The sequence below is a fragment of the Pinus tabuliformis genome, chromosome 9 (assembly GCF_031772625.1).
Source record: "Pinus tabuliformis cultivar Carrire ecotype Pingquan chromosome 9, CPIR1, whole genome shotgun sequence".
Classification (NCBI taxonomy): Eukaryota; Viridiplantae; Streptophyta; class Pinopsida; order Pinales; family Pinaceae; genus Pinus; species Pinus tabuliformis.
The window spans coordinates 685,344,514-685,369,138 of NC_142307.1; the positions used below are offsets into that span (position 1 = coordinate 685,344,514).

The 24,625-nt window shown below is 37.3% G+C and overlaps 1 protein-coding gene and 1 long non-coding RNA gene across 2 annotated transcripts; one reads left to right on the plus strand and one right to left on the minus strand.

The window, feature by feature from the left end:
* Positions 1-3,751: 3,751 nt before the first annotated feature.
* Positions 3,752-9,502, minus strand: LOC149150515 (uncharacterized). The gene is made up of 2 exons (XR_016263793.1): positions 9,438-9,502; positions 3,752-3,851 (listed from the first exon to the last, which is right to left on the minus strand). It is a non-coding gene; the product is annotated as an uncharacterized LOC149150515 (long non-coding RNA).
* A 5,716-nt stretch (positions 9,503-15,218) lies between these two features.
* LOC149150516 (protein INAPERTURATE POLLEN1-like) lies at positions 15,219-15,644 on the plus strand. Its single transcript, XM_089442839.1, has one exon. It carries the CDS (start codon positions 15,219-15,221, stop codon positions 15,642-15,644), a length of 426 nt encoding a protein of 141 aa, XP_089298965.1.
* The last annotated feature ends 8,981 nt before the right edge of the window (positions 15,645-24,625 follow it).

Sequence of the window (24,625 nt, forward strand, 5' to 3'; positions counted from 1 at the left end):
TTCACCTGGTCAAAGACGTCGTCAGCTTTCAAGTCTTTGGCGAAGGGGTTTACTTCGCGTTCACGAGAGCCACCAGAACGAGCGTTGGAGGTAGTATTACCCCACCCGCATCCTCCCGATGCACCCCATGAGGGTTTTTCGCCCCAGACCGGCTTCTCATCCCAGCCTAGAGACTTTTCAGATTTTTCACTCGGGGTGAAGGACACGACTGCCTAGCAGTTGTCTTTTCTCTACTTTTGCATTATATTTTGAGGGGGGGTTTTCTTCCCACTGGGTTTTCCCTCTTTCCTCCTTTTTATGCATTGTATATGGGTACCTAAAATGGCCATGTTGCCGGGACTCATTCATTTTGCATCACACTCACCTAAGTTATGCTTAAGGGGGGTGTTGGTGTACATGCACTTAGACTAGCTGTGTTGGTGTACATGCACCTAGATTAGCTCCAGTTAACTTATTGCTTGCATGTGGCACATGTACACATTAACATAAGATAAAGCACACTTAGCTTTAGTTAGCTTTAGTTATTGCATGTACAACTAAGCTTACCTTAGTTGCTTTTATGTATTTATTCTAAAACTAGTATTGGAGAATCAATTTTCATTCTTTTCTCAATTCTTGCTCGCTTCCTTCCTTCTCTTGCAAGCTTGTTTATTGTTTTGCAGATCTAGATCTGTGTATCTCAAAAATCTTACATTCTTATAGTACACTAAAAAAATATAAAAAAACCTTAACTCCTGGCATAAACCCAACCCATGTTATGCCAACCCATCTACCGGGGAAGGGAGTCGACGAATATAGATTCTAAATATGGATGCAAGTGTTCATCAAAGCCTGGTTGTTAAGGAGATTTGGCATTGCAAGAAGACCCCGACCAGAACAGTAGTCTGCCACGAAATTTTTAAAATTTCTTATTCCTTAACTTAGATTAAGAGAAGCCGATTGTTTAAATAATTTGCAAGACGATATCTGCTCATCTGCTGCACAAGAAGTGACTAAGTGGTATTTGAAATTAGGTATTTTCACCATGAAATTTCATTGCTGGATTCTTACTGCTTTCGGAATTAAGCTATACTCAAAAAATAAAAAATAAAAATACAAGCGCGTGGAACTCAGGAGGTTTTATATCAGATTTTTCATTAGAACTGACCATCAAAATTTTCTATTAGAACTTCGGTGTTGGGAGAAAATGGAGATTTATAGTTTATAAATATTACTATCATAGATTGTTTTTTAAATACGAATTTAAAATGAGTGGACAGGAATTTAATTTTTTCATTTTTTATGAATTAAATATTTTATATAGTCTTTTTTTTGAAATTGTTATTTAAGTTGAACAAAATTTCAATTTTAATAATAAATTGGCATAGTTACACATCATACTAGACTGTAAAATAAATCTTTTTGGTCAACAAAAAATAATATAAATAATATATTTTTCTCAAAATATAGATAACACATTAAAACTTACTCAAATTCTAGAAAAAATTAAGAAGCAAGTTATCTGAAACCAGACTAAAAATGATTATCCATCCCATGCACCCTTTTCCGTCAAATATACCAATTTTTAGATTCCATTTTGAGCCATAGGATTAATACAAGAAACACAAGAATTCCAGCTTTGAATTATTTTTTATGTCGCCTATCGGTTTCTTTTTGTTTTCCTCCCCAAACTCAAGCCGTAGAACTCCTCTATTTAGACATATTTTGTATTAAATTTAACTTGAGAAGCTGTATTGCAACTAGCATTTGCACCTGATGTTGCAAAGAAAACGCCGTAAGGCAAGCCAATAGAAAATGAACTAGTAGCTTGAAGTGTCTTGTAAAATCAATGCAATCTCTGCACAACATTATAATGTTTCAAAATGATATATTTACAATGTTGAAGATCATTTAGTCAACATTTATTACCATGAAAAGTAACAATATAAAGGCCTAGAAAATAGGCTTTTGATCACCCTATGAGGACACAAATAATAATGTTGAAGGTACATTTGGGATAATTTCACAAAATGGCTACTGAAGATGCAATATCCACTTGCAAAAATTAAATTACCCTGAATAAGCATAGAGGAATAGAGGAAGTGTGGGTTATGTAGATGGAAAAATTAAGAAGAAGCCTAAGATCATAAAATGAAGGAGAAATAAACTTCAAATAACAATGTTAAATTGACCCTGATTTTCTGAATACAACCATGACCATAAACAACAATGGTGTGATACACTCCATTCCTAGATCTCAACTATAATATTCTATAGAAAACCTTTGTGCCCATTTTCACTGAAGAAAAAACCATTACATATAATAAGGTGACAATAAGACAAAGATATGATAGATATGAAATGGGAAATAACCAATAATTGGCGACAAGACTGAAATAGCTATGATATTAAATTTGACAAATAAACTTCTAACTATAATAACAGTTCAATGAATGGAAAAGGAGCTCTACAAAATCTAGAAATAGATGTTGACTTATGAACTTCCATTTAATAAAAATATCCTATTTACGTTAAGAACTTGTAAAAGTACGGAATCAAGTTGTAGGTGGAAATTACCTGCATTGCTTCCCCCTCCTTATCACTAGATTTTGGGCCTTTCATTGGTCCTTCTTCACCAAAAATCTTTCCCTCATCCATAGCAATTTTCTGATTTGTTTCTTTCTTTGTTCTCACTTTAGCCTTTGCTAATAGATACAAAACAACAGTTGGCATTTTTACTGTAGAAGTTGTTTTTGGAGGTGTTGTAGGATGAGGATACTCAAATAATGAGGGCGTGGCGTGTGAAAGAAACTTAAATTTTGGCTAAAGAACCTTTGTGCCCATTTTCGTTGAAGAAAAAACCATTACATATAATAAGGTGGCAATAAGACAAAGATATCATAGATATGAAATGGGAAATAAGCAATAGGTTGTGACAAGACTAAAATAGCTATGATATGAAATTTGACAAATAACCTTCTAACTATAATAACAGGTCAATTAAAGTTAAAGAAGCTCTACAACGGGTAGAAAGAGATTTTGACTATTGAATAGCCATTTAATAAAAAATTACCATTTATGTTAAGAACTTGTAAAAAAATGGAATCAAGTTGCAGGTGGAAATTACCTGCATTGCTTCCCCTCCTTATCACTAGATTTTGGGCCACTTTTTTGGGATTTTTACCCTGACAAACTTCATGTCCATTTGAATCTGTTCAAAAAATGCAAAGATACAGAAGATGATCTAAACATGATACTATCATTTAATATTCGGTGTGCACCCTGCATTTAATTTCAGTCTCCTTTTATAGTATATGAGATAAATAAGAACCAGACATGAGATAAATAAAAAAACACTATCTCTTGTGGACTAAGAAGTGTACCCGTGTCACAAGTTGCCTCAAAATCAATCACAACGAAGCACTACAAATCTTGGAGTTGAAGTTCCTGGGTATTCCCTTGAGGATGCAGTTTGAAAGGTAGTTGCAGTTCCAAGGCATTCCCTTGAGGTTGCAGTTTAAAAGGTACATTCTGAAGACTGCTTCATGGTGGCACCATGTAGTCCCAATTCCTTTGACTAATAAGTCCCTGCTTCAATGTATGTGTTGGGTATGTATGAAAACTGAAAGCTTGTGGAAAGTACACAGGGGCATCTGGTACACTCAAAGATATTGCCTTTATATAACCTTCATTGAAAGGTAGTACATATCCATGGGGATTTAGTACACTGTCAGAATCTGGTATGCCACATGAAAACAAATCTCTCTCACTCTTTATTGCTGTGCAAACTCCAGCAGTGCCATAAAAGTTAAAACCTGCAATTCTATTTGGTGACCACATTATAGGAACCTCGTGGTTCCTTATAATTTGTTCTGCATTATCATGGAGAAAAAGTTAGAACACATCAGCCAGAAAAACAATTATTTAATATTGTATATTCCTAAGTCTAACCTAGTGACCTATCATATCTTTATGTTTAGGCTTGTAGATGGGAGTTTGGGTATCACATCCTTTTGATTTTTGTTAGTCTGCTTCTGTGGGCTATTTTGCATTCTCAACTTTGGATTTTGAAGGTGTTTTTTTGGCAATTTTGGCTTTCCTCAGAGTGGTACTCGGTCTGGCAATTAGAGAACTCTGGGCTTGTCTCTTACTCAAGCCTGGAAAACTTTGACTTATCCTTTTATATTTGTTTGCTCAAGGGATTCCTTTTGGATGTTTGCCATGTATACTCCATTAGGGCAATTATGGGAGCTTTGGGATATGGATTACCAGGAAGTTCCGTAAATGCACAAAGTTTTGTGAAGGCATGAAGACTTCATTAACAACAATAGGACATTTATATTCTTGGTAACATCTAAGGCCCATGAAAAATGAGCACCAATGAATTAGAATAAAATGGCTATTAGATAAAAATAAAAACAATACAATGCCAGAATCTCACAAAAGAAATAATAAAAAGAATTTGACTCTTGCAACACTTGCCAACTTTTGTTTGCCATTTTGATTGTAAATGAAGATTATAGAAGTGCTCAGAACCACTTATGTTGCATGCTTCAAGACATCCTAAATTAAAACCTAGGTTAACAAAGAAAATCCTCCATAAGCTGCATACATATGATAAGTCAGTGCTCCAAGTACTCTGGATGTAACAAATTTAAGGATGTTCAATTTGAACTAGTGATTTTTGGCAAATTTTTAAAGTCGTGAGTGATCTAATTATAAATTACAATTTACTTGCATCAAAGCAAAGCAAACAAATTAAACAAAACTGAAAACCTGCAACATTGTACATTGGATGCAAAGAGGTACACCTTAAAAATCAAATAACTACAAAGCTTTAAACAGTCTACAGTAAAATGGCATGCATCTTAAGCTCCACTAGCCAGAGCTAGCCACAGACTTGACAATCCATAGATTCAACCTACTATCCATCACGAGTTGACATAAGAAAATAAGTGATATAAATATACGCCGTGTGAAAAGCCTCCCATCAAAATTGGGAACAAAAACTGTAACTTAATTTGATAAAAATTAACTTCTGAAATATAGGCTCAATCTTAACAGTTACTGTCTCAAGCAGAGCAATCAATCTGCTAACTTATGCAAAAACAAGAAAAACTTTTGAGAGTGCACACCATGAAAACTTTGGTTGGCAGAATGAGGGTATTAGCGCATAAGACACAAAATAGTCATTATTTGCAATTATTTACCCACCAAACATGATCATAATCAGGAATCTCTAAATTTGCTAAGGCTCCTCACCTGAAAAGCGATTATACATGACATAAAAATGACTTGAAGTATGAGATGATGGCACGAGTCCGGACACTACTAATAATGTTCAAGCAATCCTGTGGAGGTAAGTGTGATTGACAGTTTCAGAATAGGGCAATCACAGAAAGAAATAGCAGCAGCAGTACTAAAAGCAAATTACCAAATGTGCCTCAAATTATGGACAAGGAGGCTGCTCTTTCACTCTATAGGGGACAGGGCAACTAGGGTAAAGTGCAATTTCAACTAAAGGAGGATCTGGTTATGATGGGCACCTGATACATTTGCTTTCTAATCCTAACGTACTCATCCTAGTCTACAATATATCATGTATTTTTTAAATGTATTATATTAAATTGCATTAGCAGATTTTGATGTTGAACAATGGATGTATGTGAAACCATGCACCAGGCCTCAACTTCTCCAATGGCAGGAAGCAGACTGGGCAAGGTGAAAGTCTGGGTGATTTTGACCAAAATATGCCCATGTCATAGCAGTAGCTGAGCCAAAGGAAGTGCATCAGGTTAATGGTTTGCCCTTGAGCAATGTGCTCAAAGCAAGGATGAAGCGGGTCTGTTTTTTGGAAGCAAAGCGTCGGAAGTGTTATTTTCCAAAAATCGTCAGAAGCGAAGCATCTTGTGTGTGTCTGTGTGTATATTATATATTTGCATTTATATTAAAAAAACATCCAAAATGCCAAATTAGTTGTAGAAGATATGAAAACATGCATATTTGTACATAAATCAAGATAAATATGGCATCCATTATACATCAATGATTAATTATTTAAGAATCAACCATCTAGAATCTAGATTCCTCTCCTCTTGTCTAGTTTTTGCCTCTAGTTCAATTCTCTAGGGATATTAGTCAACACTGCCCAATTTGATCAAACGTCTTAATCCAAGCCTTATAATATAGTAGAGAAAGCTTAGCATGCGTGATCAATGATTTTGACTTGAGTGAAGGGTACACTTTTGCTAAAGCTGTGGCAAAGGGGTTCAACAATCAACACCAAACACTGGGATACATATAGGGCTTGGTGCTCTTGATTAAATGCGAATCACCTATCCTCATACATGATATAATCTAATGAAATGCCACAATCCCGTTGATCCTAAAATCTCGAAAACTGTTAAGTCTGCTAAATTTTGAATGGGTTATGAAATTCTATTTTCTCCATATGAAGTCTGATGAGGTTGGAAACACTCTCCAACATAGCGAGTCATTTCATGGTAATGTTAAAAATTTCTAATCAAGTTTAAAAGGAGGCAATTACAAAAAGAGCTATTATATTAGTAGACATGTATCTAATCCCATGTCAATAACACTATATCATGGGGCCAAATACCCGGAAGAAAAACAACTACACTTTGGCAATGTACGAAGACCATACTAAGGCAGCAAACTGCACACCTATTTTTCAAGCATGTTTGAGTGAATTTCAAACTACTAACACCCACTGAATATGACAGAAACAACAAAATTCTATGTCATCTTTGGAAATGCATTACGGCCATTAATAAACACCAATTTGAAACGGGGCACAGCCTTCATCTTCTAAATTCCAACACATGAAAAAATATAAGTGGCCAGTAGGACCTTATACAACTGTCGTGTGATTGCTAAGAATGTACGGCCATCAACATTTGACGATAGAAGATGATCAATTCTTATATTTTTAGCATAGAATAGACTGATCCATTGCTCCACTAATAAATTGTCCTTTCAGCTTTGAGGCATGCATGAGATTCCAGAGTAGAAAGTACTTTGGCTAGATGGTAGAAACAACAAAAGAAAGTTACTCAATGACAAGCTGAAAAGTTCATCAAGCATATCAACAAAATGCATCGATGGGTGGAAGTGGGCATTGCAGAAGACTCAGAAGTATAAGGAATCTCTTGATAAGCAACGAGTCAACCACAATATTAAGCCAAAGGAAAAGAATGGATGAAGGGATAGAATTTTAAATTGAAAACAAACTAATATGGACTATTTCAAATTCTGAAGCAAAGTGGTAAAAGTGCCTTCAAATTGGATCTATCACAATACATAGTCATTCTTCCATTTTGTTCAGTGTGGATAAACTAATTGTTTTGAACCATCAATGTTAGATGTATCAACCTTTCGAGAAAGACACCATTCTACAAGTCAGGGAGAATGAACCAAGAACAACAATGCAATAAATACACTAGATTTGAAGACAAGGACAACTCCATTGAACTAGCAAGTGGTTTCTCGAAGACCAACTCAAGTCTCAAAAGCAATTCCCTCATTTGGTGGCCCAGATGATGGAGGAACACTATCCTAAAAAATGAGAGGTTTGATCTCTACCTGATTGACGTGAACAAGTTCACCAGCTGACCTCAATAGTGAGCTGACATAACCATGCCTTCCTTCACCCCTCCCCTTTAAGATTAGACATTTGCAATTAGAAATTCCCATTGACCAATGAACATAATATTCAGAAACATTGTCTACTATCTTCTCCCTCTTTTCGTATTTTTGGATTGAATGTTATCTATAACAGTAACGATAATCCCTTTGTACTCTTAATCGCAACTACTCTGATTAATCACGATTGGAATATCTCACATCCGTTCAAAAGAGGCAGGGGAACTAAATGTGGTTGCATATTCTCTCATCTTCAACCTCCCCGTTCTCTTCACCCCCCGAAGATGTCATTATCAGGAATGATATCTAAAAAGATCCATTCTAATTTTTAGGTTGCCCATTTTAGGCTTATTGGTCTTATGTTGACTTCACACTTTGAGAAGATCCTTCAAATTCATGCTAGCCATATAGTTCATCTCGATGATCCTCAAAGTCAGGGCATGTTCTCAAAAGCAGAAAGCAAAGACTGTCCATCACATTTCTTGTGAGGAATGGGTATGTAAGCTTTTGACCCTTATGGAAGGCAGAGACTGAAGAGAATTTTATCTTTTTTAAGTGCTCAATCTATTATATCAGGATGCAATATGATTTCCCTTCCAAGGATTTGAGGGAGTTTCCATCCATGTTTTACAAATACTTCGATTGGAGATGTTTCAATTTGCTCCTCAAAGAGGTGGTCACCTTGAAAACTCTCTTGAGTACAATGAAAACTGCATATATTATTTTTTTACTCCCTACAATAAACGATGATTGCATGGCCGCTGCTACTACAGATATTACACTGATATTCATGACAACAGTCGTAGAACCACTAGACATTGCCCTTTCACAATAATTACCCAGAAGTAGACCTATATTTGGAGACCCAATCTGTAGAGAGGAATAGGCCCCACTCAGTTTCCATTCCGTCATAGAGGACCATGCTGTGATCATATTACCTCCTCCGCGTCTTCTTGGAGGAATTTTCAATTGAGGCAATTCAACTCATTGGAAAAAACAGACTTCCTGTGGCCTTTATATGGTAAGAACTAGTTACCTAGCTCTAAATAGACATAGTGGTTCTAAAGAAGTTTCACTGTTTAAAGAAATCATGATGAAATTCCATGGCTATGCACAGTCATCCTAGAGCAATACTAAGAGGGCTGACCTCCTAGGAATGAGTGCTATTTTCTTTTCATTTGATTATGATTTTGCCCTGAGGGCTTAAACATAATACTATGTTTATTTTAGGCACACACATTCTCACCACGTCTTCGGACCCAACCACTTACAAATTTCAGATCATCACACTGTAGAGTCTAGTGATGCTCAGCATACAACATAGCCAGTGGGATGCGGTCATTCTGGTTCCTCTGCAGACCATGATCCAGGCTACATATTTCGTCAATTTGTACCAAATTTTGATTTCTGATAAAACGACATGATGACTGAACTTGTGGGTGGCTGATACTCCCTCAGCATAAGAGGAAGCCTAATTATTTAAAATGCTCGTCAAACAAAAAAATAGCAAAAGCATTTCTACATGATCTACAAGGGGCAAAATCAGAGAACATGACACTCCAAACATCAATCGGAGCCCATAAATTAAAAACAAGGGTTTTCAATATCTAGTCATTTCTTCTTGAATTGAATAGTAATAAAAACGCCTGCTCCGATTTTTCGGAACTGTAGACCCAACCTTGATTGTTTTATATTCAATTCAAGGCACCGCACCATTTTTCATGTATCAAACTTTAATTATGAGACTAACCCACTTGAAAAAAACGCATACTCAATTAATTGAGTAAATTACTGACCTCTCGGAGCTTGATCAATTATGGCTGCAGAAATTTTGATCGTTGATGCATTCGCTCCCTCGGTCTGCAACAATTTTTTGGTATTCGATTTTACACAAATAACCTAATTGCAGTTCTTAAAAAAAAAAAAACTATTAATAAAAAAATAAACGAACCCAAATTTATTATTGATTGGATGCAAAGAGGTACACCTTAAAAATCAAATAACTACAAAGCTTTAAATAGTCTACAGTAAAACGGCATGCATCTTAGGCTCCACTAGCCAGAGCTAGCCACAGACTTGACAATCCATAGGTTCAACCTACTATCCATCACGAGTTGACATAAGAAAATAAGTGATATAAATATACGCAGTGTGAAAAGCCTCCCATCAAAATTGTGAACAAAGACTATAGCTTAATTTGATAAAAATTAACTTCTGAAATATAGGCTCAATCTTAACAGTTACTGTCTCAAGTAGAGCAATCAATCTGCTAACTTATGCAAAAACAAGCAGAACTTTTGAGAGTGCACACCGTGAAAACTTTGGTTGGCAGAATGAGGGTATTAGCGCATAAGACACAAAATAGTCATTATTTGAAATTATTTACCCACCAAACATGATCATAATCAGGTATCTCTAAATTTGCTAAGGCTCCTCACCTGAAAAGCGACTATACATGATATAAAAATGACTTGAAGTATGAGATGATGGCACGAGTCTGGACACTACTAATAATGTTCAAGCAACCCTGTGGAAGTAAGTGTGATTCACAGTTTCAGAATAGGGTAGTCACAGAAAGAAAGAGTAGCAGCAGTACTAAAATCAAATTACCAAATGTGCCTCAAATTATGGACAAGGAGGCTGCTCTTTCACTCTATAGGGGACAGGGAAACTAGGGTAAAGTGCAATTTCAACTAAAGGAGGATCTGGTTATGATGGGCACCTGATACATTTGCTTTCTAATCCTAACGTACTCATCCTAGTCTACAATATATCATGTATTTTTTAAATGTATTATATTAAATTGCATTAGCAGATTTTGATGTTGAACAATGGATGTATGTCAAACCATGCACCAGGCCTCAACTTCTCCAATGGCAGGAAGCAGACTGGGCAAGGTGAAAGTCTGGGTGATTTTGACCAAAATATGCCCATGTCATAGCAGTAGCTTAGCCAAAGGAAGTGCATCAGGTTAATGGTTTGCCCTTGAGCAATGTTGCTCAAAGCAGGGATGAAGCGGGTCTGTTTTTTGGAAGCAAAGCATCGGAAGTGTTATTTTCCAAAAATCGTCAGAAGCGAAGCATCTTGTGTGTGTGTGTGTATATATTATATATTTTCATTTATATTAAAAAAACATCCAAAATGCCAAATTAGTTGTAGAAGATATGAAAACATGCATATTTGTACATAAATCAAGATAAATATGGCATCCATTGTACATCAATGATTAATTATTTAAGAATCAACCATCTAGAATCTAGATTCCTCTCCTCTTGTCTAGTTTTTGCCTCTAGTTCAATTCTCTAGGGATATTAGTCAACATTGCCCGATTTTCATCAAACATATTAATCCAAGCCTTATAATATAGTAGAGAAAGCTTAACGTGCGTGATCAATGATTTTGACTTGAGTGAAGGGTACACTTTTGCTAAGGCCATGGCAAATGGGTTCAACAATCAACACCAAACACTGGGATACATATAGGGCTTGGTGCTCTTGATTAAATGCCAATCACCTATCCTCATACATGATATAATCTAATGAAATGCCACAATCCCGTTGATCCTGAAATCCCGAAAACTGTTAAGTCTGCTAAATTTTGAATGGGTTATGAAATTCTATTTTCTCCATATGAAGTCTGATGAGGTTGGAAACACTCTCAAACATAGTGAGTCATTTCATGGTAATGTTAAAAATTTCTAATCAAGTTTAAAAGGAGGCAATTACAAAAAGAGCTATTATATTAGTAGACATGTATGTAATCCCATGTCAATAGCACTATGTCATGGGGCCAAATGCCCGAAAGAAAAACAACTACACTTTGGCAATGTACGAAGACCATACTAAGGCAGCAAACTGCACACCTATTTTTCAAGCATGTTTGAGTGAATTTCAAACTACTAACACCCACTGAATATGACAGAAACAACAAAATTCTATGACATCTTTGGAAATGCATTACGGCCATTAATAAACACCAATTTGAAAAGGGGCACAGCCTTCATCTTCTAAATTCCAACACATGAAAAAATATAAGTGGCCAATAGGACCTTATACGACTGTAGTGTGATTGCTAAGAATGTACAGCCATCAACATTTGACGATAGAAGATGATCAATTCTTATATTTTTAGCATAGAATAGACTGATCCATCGCTCCACTAATAAATTGTCCTTTCAACTTTGAGGCATGCATGAGATTCCAGAGTAGAAAGTACTTTGGCTAGATGGTAGAAACAACAAAAGAAAGTTACTCAATGACAAGCTGAAAAGTTCATCAAGCATATCAACAAAATGCATCGATGGGTGGAAGTGGGCATTGCAGAAGACTCAGAAGTATAAGGAATCTCTTGATAAGCAACGAGTCAACCACAATATTAAGCCAAAGGAAAAGAATGGATGAAGGGATAGAATTTTAAATTGAAAACAAACTAATATGGACTATTTCAAATTCTGAAGCAAAGTGGTAAAAGTGCCTTCAAATTGGATCTATCACAATACATAGTCATTCTTCCATTTTGTTTAGTGTGGATAAACTAATTGTTTTGAACCATCAATGTTAGATGTATCAACCTTTCGAGAAAGACACCATTCTACAAGTCAGGGAGAATGAACCAAGAACAACATGCAATAAATACACTAGATTTGAAGACAAGGACAACTCCATTGAACTAGCAAGTGGTTTCTCGAAGACCAACTCAAGTCTCAAAAGCAATTCCCTCATTTGGTGGACCAGATGATGGAGGAACACTATCCTAAAAAACGAGAGGTTTGATCTCTACCTGATTGACGTGAACAAGTTCACTAGCTGACCTCAACAGTGAGCTGACATAACCATGCCTTCCTTCACCCCTCCCCTTTAAGAATAGACATTTGCAATTAGAAATTCCCATTGACCAATGAACATAATATTCAGAAACATTGTCTACTATCTTCTCCCTCTTTTCGTATTTTTGGATTGAATGTTATCTATAACAGTGACGATAATCCCTTTGTACTCTTAATCGCAACTACTCTGATTAATCGCGATTGGAATATCTCACATCCATTCAAAAGAGGCAGGGGAACTAAATGTGGTTGCATATTCTCTCATCTTCAACCTCCCCATTCTCTTCACCCCCCGAAGATGTCATTATCAGGAATGATATCTAAAAAGCTCCATTCTAATTTTTAGGTTGCCCATTTTAGGCTTCTTGGTCTTATGTTGACTTCACACTTCGAGAAGATCCTTCAAATTCATGCTAGCCATATAGTTCATCTCGATGATCCTCAACGTCAGGGCATGTTCTCAAAAGTAGAAAGCAAAGACTATCCATCACATTTCTTGTGAGGAATGGGTATGTAAGCTTTTGACCCTTATGGAAGGCAGAGACTGAAGAGAATTTTATCTTTTTTAAGTGCTCAATCTATTATATCAAGATGCAATATGATTTCCCTTCCAAGGATTTGAGGGAGTTTCCATCCATGTTTTACAAATACTTCGATTGGAGATGTTTCAATTTTCTCCTCAAAGAGGTGGTCACCTTGAAAACTCTCTTGAGTACAATGAAAACTGCATATATTATTTTTTTACTCCCTACAATGAACGATGATTGCATGGCCGCTGCTACTACAGATATTACACTGATATTCATGACAACAGTCGTAGAACCACTAGACATTGCCCTTTCACAATAATTACCCAGAAGTAAACCTATATTTGGAGACCCAATCTGTAGAGAGGAATAGGCCCCACTCAGTTTCCATTCCGTCGTAGAGGACCATGCTGTGATCATATTACCTCCTCCGCGTCTTCTTGGAGGAATTTTCAATTGAGGCAATTCAACTCATTGGAAAAAACAGACTTCCTGTGGCCTTTATATGGTAAGAACTAGTTACCTAGCTCTAAATATACAGTGGTTCTAAAGAAATTTCACTGTTTAAAGAAATCATGATGAAATTCCATGGCTACGCACAGTCATCCTAGAGCAATACTAAGAGGGCTGACCTCCTAGGAATGAGTGCTATTTTCTTTTCATTTGATTATGATTTTTCCCTGAGGGCTTAAACATAATACTATGTTTATTTTAGGCACACACATTCTCACCACGTCTTCGGACCCAACCACTTACAAATTTCAGATCATCACACTGTAGAGTCTAGTGATGCTCAGCATACAACACAGCCAGTGGGATGCGGTCATTCTGGTTCCTCTGCAGACCATGATCCAGGCTACATATTTCGTCAATTTGTACCAAATTTTGATTTCTGATAAAACGACATGATGACTGAACTTGTGGGTGGCTGATACTCCCTCAGCATAAGAGGAAGCCTAATTATTTAAAATGCCCGTCAAACGAAAAAATAGCAAAAGCATTTCTGCATGATCTACAAGGGGCAAAATCAGAGAACATGACACTCCAAACATCAATCAGAGCCCATAAATTAAAAACAAGGGTTTTCAATATCTAGTCATTTCTTCTTGAATTGAATAGTAATAAAAACGCCTGCTCTGATTTTTCAGAACTGTAGACCCAACCCAGATTGTTTTATATTCAATTCAAGGCACCGCACCATTTTTCATGTATCAAACTTTAATTATGACACTAACCCACTTGAAAAAAACGCATACTCAATTAATTGAGTAAATTACTGACCTCTTAGAGCTTGATCAATTATGGCTGCAAAAATTGTGATCGTTGATGCATTCGCTCCCTCGGTCTGCAACAATTTTTTGGTATTCGATTTTCCACAAATAACCTAATTGTGGTTCTTAAAAAAAAAAAAACTATTAATAAAAAAATAAACAAACCAAAATTTATTATTGGTTGACATATCACATCCTAAGAATTAAAAAAACTATATAGCATATGATACATGATCACTACGGATAGAAAGATTGTTGATTGATCATCAAGAAATTGGTATCACCACCCCAAGATATGCAACAATTTTCTGGTATTTAATTTTCCACAAATAACCTAATTGCAATTATAACCAAAGAACGATTATTATTAGATAGACATATCTCATCCTAACTGTTTAGGCAGAATTGACCAGACATAATTACTAAGAGTACATGTATTCACAGGAATCAATCAGAAGAATGCATTGTATTATAGTTCCAAGAAAGCAGGGTACCAAACTTGGAAGCTTCGTAAACAGTAACTCCCCAGGGAACCCCGGATAAGCCCCTTTTCCATATATTCCTGATTCCATATATTCCCGAACAGGAAGATATGGTCTCCATAGGTGAAAAAGCATCGCCTGGGAAGTAGCCATTCTTGAACGGATTGATCACTGCTCCAACAAGAATAGTGGGGATGTTGAGCATCATCCCGTCGATGCGCACTACTCCGGACATTGAGTTTTGGAGTTCCCTACCCAGGCATAGGGTAAATGAACATTCTTCCTTCACAAGAGATTGGTATGGAATCCACATCTCATACAGAATCCTTCCATGGTAACATCATCGCCTTAGATTCTTCAAGTGCAGAGATTTTTGGAGAAGAACCCCAACGAGAATCTTGCATTTAATAGCGTTGAACTCGAACCCTACCAATAATTAACCCACTTGATCATTTTTAGATCCGTTTGCACCATGTTGTGCAGGGGAGGTTTGGAGGCGCAAGTGGAAGCACTACGTCTCCATTTCGAATCCCACTATGACGCCCTTGACCTCGCAGCAAGGCAGGACGTGCTGCAAGTCCTGACGCCCGCCTGGAGAACACCTCTAGAGAAACCCTACCTCTGGATTGGGGATTGGCACCCCGCGCTCTTCATAAATCTCTTCCACGGCCTCGTCACGCATTACTTGGACCGCCTCAGTCTCGAACCTGCGACGCCAGAGAAGAATTATTACCGTAGAGCCGGGCTGGCTTACGCGTCGGAGGACTTGCTGAACAAGGTTAAGAACATCATAATGGTGCTGCGCACCATGGTTCCTGCCCTTTTTCATAGAATGCCCCGCGTTCAGCTCGGCCTGGGAGGCCCCATTGCGAAACACTGGTTGTTGGCCCTGCTCTGAGACTGCCAAGAAATTTCCCCGAGATCGAGTCGCCAAGAGGATCAAGACGCTGTGGTGGCACTGGAGAGTGGATTCACGGCGCAGATCCGGGAATTGAATAGGGAATTACAAGATTGAATAGGGAATTGATCGATAGTTCAAGTGTTTGTAATCGTCTAACATCCAATCTTGTAACTGTTTTGATCGACGGTTCAAGTGTTTGTAATCGTCTAACATCCAATCTTACGGTGTCCAAGGATGACAGGTAGGCAAAAAGGGGGATGCATTTCAGAGGGAAACGCCATACAGCGTAATTACATAATTCAAATTTATAATAAATAAAAAAAACTCTGACCAATTTTGAGAAAAACTAAACTAGAAAATGCCATCTACAAAATCTTCGGGAGAACTCCACACAGGGAATGATAAATTTAAATTCGTTTCAAAATTTAGAACCCTGCATACTCTGAAATTTTGTGCGGTACTACACAGTTTATTAACACATTATTGAAACTTTACAGATACAAGAATAACAGTAAGCTTCTTCTTATCTTCATAATGGGAAGCCTAGTTCTCAATATATGATTTGCATTTAAGTCGTACTTTGCTATGACCACAAGCTTAGTATACTACATACCAGAACAATGGCAGAGAAGATTTGGATTTTCATTACTCTCTTCTATCATCCATGAAAATAATTGTTCACAGGTGATGCGACAGGAGACATGTGCAGTGGGCACTGGGAGCTCGCCGATAACACGAAAACCAAAATAGTCCAGCAAACTGTCATGGGTTCGAATCTCGAGCTCTGGAAGAACATGGAGGAAGAGGATCTCCGCAGAGTCCGTTGTTATCGGTGTAGGAGGATATCGGAAACTTTCGAAGTGGGATCCCATGCGGAATTCTTCCCGACAGGGAATTATGAGACAAGTTCAGTTGCAACAGAGACGTGAGATTCAGAAACTCATTGGGGATTTCTCCACTCAAGCGATTCTCATTCAGCTTCAGAGTCTTTAACTGTGCCAAACTCCCCAGCGTACTGGGTATGGGACCGTACAGTGTATTGCAGCCGAGATCCAGGGCCTTCAATTGTTTCATCATGCCAATTGAAGAGGGGATTTGTCCGCTGAGAGAATTGTGCGACAGAGAAAGCTGTTCCATGCTGTTCTGATCGCCTGCATTAGGAGGTATTGAACCAGTGAATCTGTTGCAGTACAAGTCCAAGGTTCTTAAATTTCCATCAGCAAAGGGGCTGCTGATGGAAAAAAGGGATGCTATAGGCCCGGTGAGGTAGTTTGAATGGAGGTCCAGAGTGGTGAGGTCTTGCAGGTTGCAAATTTCCTCTGGAATGGTGGATGTCAATGCGTTTCTTGACAAGTTGAGAGTATCTAATTGCATCATGTTGCCCAGCCATGGTGGTATGGTGCCGCTGAGGCTGTTGCTGGAAAGGTCAAGCAGAGAAAGAGGCCCCGGCGTTTTGGACAATGACTCGGGAATTCGTCCCTCTATGCCACAACCAGCAAGGGAGAGCTGATACAATCCAGGGAGCTCAAATAGTACTCTGGGAATATTCACAAACTTGAAATTATTGAATGAATTATCCAAGATTGCAGATCAGAAATCTCTGATAATTCCCACGGAAGGCTCTCGGAAAGATTGTTATGAGAGAGATACAGAAACATAAGATTAGAAATTTTTCCTATAGAGTTGGGAATCGAACCTGATAATCTATTATTGTTGAGGTAGAGATCCTTCAGGTTCGATAGCTTACCCCACGAAGCAGGAATGGGCCCGCCTATTATATTATTGGCCACTGAAAGTCTCTGCAAATTGACCAGACCTCAAAGGCGCAGCTTCAGAGTCTTTAACTGTGCCAAACTCCCCAGCGTACTGCGTATGGGACCGTACAGTGTATTGCAGCCGAGATCTAGGGCCTTCAATTGTTTCATCATGCCAATTGAAGTGGGGATTTGTCCGCTGAGAGAATTGTGCGACAGAGAAAGATGTTCCATGCTGTTCTGATTGCCTGCATTAGGAGGTATTGAACCAGTGAATCTGTTGCGGGACAAGTCCAAGGTTCTTAAATTTCCGTCAGCAAAGGGGCTGCTGATGGCAAAAAGGGATGCTATAGGCCCGGTGAGGTAGTTTGAATGGAGGTCCAGAGTGGTGAGGTCTTGCAGGTTGCGAATTTCCTCTGGAATGGTGGATGTCAATGCGTTTCTTGACAAGTTGAGAGTATCTAATTGCATCATGTTGCCCAGCCATGGTGGTATGGTGCCGCTGAGGCTGTTGCTGGAAAGGTCAAGCAGAGAAAGAGGCCCCGGCGTTTTGGACAATGACTCGGGAATTCTTCCCTCTATGCCACAACCAGCAAGGGAGAGCTGATACAATCCAGGGAGCTCAAATAGTACTCTGGGAATATTCACAAACTTGAAATTATTGAATGAAATATCCAAGACTTGCAGATCAGAAATCTCTGATAATTCCCACGGAAGGCTCCCGGAAAGATTGTTATGAGAGAGATACAGAAACATAAGATTAGAAATTTTTCCTATAGAGTTGGGAATCGAACCTGATAATCTATTATTATTGAGGTAGAGATCCTTCAGGTTCGATAGCTTACCCCACGAAGCAGGAATGGGGCCGCTTATTATATTATTGGCCACTGAAAGTCTCTGCAAATTGACCAGACCTCAAACGCGCAGCTTCTTCAACCTCCTAAGCCTCCCAAATGACAAGGGAATAGAGCCAGTAATTTGTTTCAAGGCCCCCATTTCCAAAATTTCAAGAAACTGGAGATCTCCCAAGGACTCCGACAGCGTGCCCTTCATCTGGGTATCCAATATGAAGTCACTCCCAGACAGCAGCCCCGGCAGCAGAAGCCCCATTACACGCCCTGTTTGTCTATTGCAGGATACCCCTTGCCACTGGCAGCAGTTGGAGCCGTTCCATGACCGCAGGCGCCCTGAGGTGTCATCAACAATCCCTGCCTTGAAGTGCAGCAGCGCCTGGAGGAAGTAGCGTAGCGTCGAGTGAGGGCAAGCGTCGATCTGCTGGGTCGCATCGTATACCGGTCTAATCAATTGGATGGGTAAGATCATTTTCATCGTCTAACACTTAAATCAAAGGCTCAGAAATGTACACGTAACCCAAGAGGAAAGTTGATTTCAAAAAGAAACGCCTTACGGCTTAAATATTTAGCTAGTATATAATTGGGATCCTCACATGGTATGGAAACTGAATTGCATGAAATATTTATCGAAATCGTAATGCTGCGATGAATGGGTCTGAATTAGTGTAATACAACAAACATGTGCGTGGTTTTTAACGTAATAAATGGATTATGAGGCTCAATTATTTAATACATGGTCTTCACAATCTTCTTTGCAATCGTAGAAACAAAAGTCCTATTAAAACTAAGGAACACAGTCAAAGGCCGGTATAAAAAACCAATTATGAGATGGAGATTAATATATATTTTAATTAGAATTATTACATAATTTTTGATATAATAAAGACTTTCAATTAAGGAACAACGATTGGTCTCGCGGTGGAACGTGGGATCTTTTAATCCTTTGCTACTCATTCTTAGGAACATTGTTTCTTACCTAATGATGGACCATGGAAATAAGTGTCAAATGAATGCGTAGTGTCATTCACTTCAACTTGGAGGGCCAGCTTTAATAAACCATGCTTTTCAAAGTGAAACATTTTATAATTGAAAATTCTCATAAATATTTTAGATTTAATGCTTTGGGTTTGGGATCTAAAATTAGAATCTTTTGAAAAAAGACCTAGAATATTAAAAAAATAGGTTTATCAAATAAATACAATTACTCTTCATTATATTATAAATATTTTTATCAAAAATTTAATTTTAGATTTAATCCGTTAAAAATATATTTATGAAATTATTATACATATTTTATTTAAAACTTTTATTCTCATGTCAATCTAATTAAAAATGAAAGAATATAAACATTACTTAAATATTCACAATAAATATGTGCATATTTTCACATGTACTTAAACTGATCAGTCTATCACGACAAAGCACCACTTATATATGTGGAGAATGTTAATGGCAATGTGAAATAATAGCATTACCATAACTATCTATTCAGTTCACCAAATTAATGTCTTTGAGATTGTTAAGCACTTAGAAAATTTGACGGGAAATTTAGAGGGTTATAAATAAGTGAAGACGACACTTCCTTTCTCAATCTAACAATGAAGCCTTTATAAATCTCAAAAGATTACTTCGAGATGTCTATGTTTGTTTAGATTGAGTTGAGATTGGTTAGCTTTAATGGTTTGGATTGAGTTGAGAATGGTAAATTTTAATTTTTGACATTAAATTAGGAGGATTTTCAATTTGACTTATAGTTTTCAAGATGCATAATAATAGAATTTGAGAAATGTTAATAGTACATGAACATTGGGTTTATTTAAAAAGATTTATTCATTAGTTTAATTACATAAAATTACATGATTTTTTTAAAGTGATAATATGAGTAATACTATATCAAGTTTAAGGTAATAGGTAATGTTGTTAAATAATATAAATGAGGAAAAATAAATAGAATATAAATACGTTTACTATGAATATAAGCATATATATTATATATTAGTATTTGTGTCTTTTATAATAAAAAATCAATTTAAATGATTTTTATTTTATTTTTTAAATAGGAGTGATTATTACTTAAAAGTGATGGATCCAATGTTGAAAAGCAATGGATTTTTTTATTATTGGGAAGTATTCAAATTTTATAAGGTTTTTTCAGCTTAGAAGTCATTGAGCTATTATTGAGACACCATGAGGTAGTAGTTGAATATGTGGTTGCACTTATAGACATTTATTAAATAACATGGCCTATGCATATATAAGTGAATTAAATCCCACTCATATGTCCTTTTAAATAATTCAAGCATCACTAGCATGACGATATTTTGAGGGTTTTGTTCGGTAAGAAAGCCAAGGTTCAAAAATTGCAATAATCGAGAAGAGACATAAAAAAATTTGCAACCGTGTGAAGGCTTGATGTGGCCTAGGATGGGTGAATTCTTCAAACTTAATTTTATGGCTTAGATGCCCATGGGTTATCAGTTTTTTACCAAGGATAGTACCACAAGTCATAGACACACTAGGAAAAATAAAATTAAAACTACTTCATAGATAGAATCTCAAATGTTGGAAATTATTCCACCAATTAATGTCAAGAGGCATCATGTCATGATCATCCAACATGCCCAAAATTTCTTTGAAAAAGTGTGCTTCTCCCATCGAATTTTGAATTTCCAACCATAATTATTTAGAGAAAAAGTCATCTAGGAATAGGTGATAATTTGTTTCATAAGCCATGCACTCAGGACTAGATCGACCAGTACCAAAGAAAGATCTCTTTTGAAGAACGTCCCAAGTAGTTGCTTTGTTATGTAGTAAAAATAACATGAATAATTTGGAATTTTGAGGGAATTTAAGCTTCCATATTTTTTTTGCAATTGAGGGCAAGACTTATCCAATTTTCTTTGGTAAGAATAGTGTATCTTATCTTTGGACCATATCCCCTAGAAGGGCTTAGGTAGCATATTAGTTGATTTGTGTGATTAATGAGGGCGGAAAAGGATTTCTCCAAGGATTTGATATAATAGTTCTAAAGGGGGGAAATCCCTTTTGAGGTCAAGTTCTCTACAAGAAAGCCAATGGGTTTTACCTATGATGAAATCTTGTCTCATTATGTGATTGAGGAAGAGGAAATATTCTTTGTTGATCCTTTGAATGAGCTACATAGAGAGAAGGTGATTGTTTTGACACCCAATCCATGGATCCTTCTTAATTAGAACTTGAGTTCCATCCTAAACTTGAATGCATCACAATAACAAACCATTGATGAAGGGATAGGCCTGTAGGATGGATTTACGTATGATGGATCCATTTGGTGATTTTTTTCGGTCACTTTGATCTAGTACACTATAGATACATAGAAAATGTACTTAGCCTTTGTAATATGAGCATATAAATCATTTCCTTGTATTAATCTCCCCATACTTTTGGAATCTAGGGCTTTTGAGAACATGGATTTTTTTTTCATGCCCCATCCCCTGTGCTTTTGGAATTTTCAGCCTTTTCCAATAGGATAGTATCGATGGTTTTTTCTCTTCATACGTAGACCATAGAACACAAAAATATAGTTGAGATATTTTGTATAAAATACCATAATATGAATGAGATGACTAGTATAATGTAATTGCTTCAAGGATGACTTTTACTAGGGCCAATTGTCCCACCCAAGTGTGCAATATATTATGTCAAATATAAATATTCTAGACTATTTTTATTAGTAATCAAAGCCAATAAATTTTCCTATTGTTGTTTAGCTTAAGAATAAACCCAAGTGTTTGAAATCCTACTTTATATCCTTCATTTGGAGGGAAATAATCTATGATATGCAATATTTTATGGAACAATCAATCCCCAAGAGAACATAGTGGATTTGGAGTTATTTATACACATGTGTGTCTTTGCTGAGGGTGCTAAGAAGAGCCTTTGAGTGCTAAATATACCTTATATTTCCTTCACAAAAAATTAATTTATCATTAACAAAAGGAAATTATGAGATGGAACATGTAGTACTTACAATGTTTTTATTTATTTCATCCCTAATCACTAAATTAATTATCAATCTACTTAGGTCTTCAACCGCTAAGAGAAAAACAAGCGAAGAAAAAGGGCATGACTCTCTCAATCCTCTTTCCATATTTATAAAAGGAGTGATAAACCATTGGTTAGTAGTGGAAAATACGCAAAACTCATCCAAATAATTCCCATGAAACAAATGTATGAAAAAATCCCAAACGAGTCGAGTATTTGTATGTGTCGGGAACTAACTGGTCAAATCTTTATGAAAATCAACCTTGTGTATCATTACTTTCTGGTTCCTTATGTGATTGGAGTCGTGACCTTCTCATTCCATACCCATTACTTCATGTACTTCTCTCCTCCTTAGAAAACCAAATTGTTGAGCGGAAAGTTGTTAGAAAGGATCCCTTTCAGTCAATTGATAATCATCTTAAGAGTGATTTTATTCAAAAGTAGATGGGTTGTCTAACTTTACAATGAGAGTAATGAAACTTGTGGTGAAAGTAGAAATAGTGTGTCTAAATGTTCTAAAGTATTGAAACCCTTTTAGGAGTTTAGAGCCAAAAATTTCAAAGCATTCAATATAATTCCACTAGGGATCCATCTAGCCCTAGAATTTTTTTCTTTTTTGAAACTATGCAAAACCTTCTAAAGCTCCTCCAATATTACCTCTAAAATAAGCTAAGAGTTCCCATCTTGGTCGATAAAAATAGAATATATGGATGCCACTTGGAGTACGGAATCAGTATCCCTCCAGTCTTCTTTTAATAATAACCAAGTGTTTGAAATCCTATTTGATATCCTTAATTTGGAGGGAAATAATCTATGATGTGCAATATTTTATGGAACAATCAATTCCCAAGAGAATATAGTGTGTTACACAGTAATTTGTCACTGTCTCCCTGTCAGTCTCCCTACTGTGTCAGGGTTTCAAAATAATCAAGCCCATGCTCTCAAAATTGGCCAAATGACCCACTTTGCCAAAGTTTATTTCATCAGCGCGACTGTTATTAAAATATCCGCGCTGACTGGCGGCTTATAGTGCAACTGATGCGCTGCCAGCGCGGAAGCACACGGGTTTCCCGCGCTGGTCGAATTTCATAAGACAACGCATCCCATATTTGTATTAAGTCGCGCTGACACAGCCTGCTCCATTATTACCTTGCGATGTCAGCGCTCCAGTCCAGTTATGCACCCGCGCTGATCCTGTTTGGGCGAATTTGTTCTAACAACCAACCTTCCATATGACTCCAGACCTGGTTGTTGGCCTTGAGAGTATCGCCCTCCCTTCTATGGCATGTCTGTTCGTCATTTGAGCCACCTTCCTTAGAGATAAGCTCATCCTCTTGCCCTCCATGGAGGCTCCTCCTCCTATTTAAACCTCTACCATTGCCAAGAGCAGCTAGTTTGGATTGTGTGGAGTTTATAGAGCTTGAATTGCTGCTAGTGTGCATTTGATAGGTAGTTGGTGTGACAAATGTGGGATTGTTGTAAAGCTTGAGGAAGGTTGTAAAGTGTGGCTTGTGTGAGAGAGAGTTTGTCTTGGGAAATCTACTTCTAAAGGTGAATGCTTAAGAGACTTGCTGGCTGGACCCTCTTGAGAAGGATTCGACGTCAGAACATTTGGTTGTACTCTTCTCTGTTATTGATGATTAATAATAGATGACTACTATTATGGTTCCATTCTCATTTGTCCTTATGATGGTTAATGTGAATTACATCCTTTCTGACTGATGTATAATTGCTTTTATTAGATTTCACGCTTGTATTTGTATCTCTCTTCGTGTGTGCAGGTATCCATTCACCAGGATCGTGAAGGATTGTGACCAGCCAAAGCGAAGGAGCGAGGACAGGGCTTCTTCATCAAACATAAGCGTTGGAATTCAAGTAGGTCTTCTTTGCCTACCTTTTACTTGCAATTAGGAACTTGCGTAGTAGCATTGTGTGATTGTTACTAGACCCGGTCTGGGCTAGTAGGGATCGTCTCTGTCCGCAGAGAGGATTTACCTCCGTAACAATTTGGCGACTCCGCTGGGGAGCTGGCCTTTGTCCCTTTTCATTCATTCTTGTTTTGAGTTTGTTTGATTGCTCTCTCTTTGAAGTTTGGGGATTAGTCTGCTGTTTTTGGATTTCCTGGTTCAATCTGGGAAGTGCTTTAATTGTTTAAAGAACCCTTGCCCTTGTTTGGGAGCTTTTTATTTGATTCTGCTTGTTTTTTAGCCTCAGCGCATTTTTAATTGAAACAGTCGCACTGACATCGCTTGCCTGTTTCTTGAGTCTCGCGGTCATCGCGCTTTCTCATTAAATAGTCGCGACGGTTCTGAAATCGAACCAGCGCGGATAACCCGTGTCCTTCCGC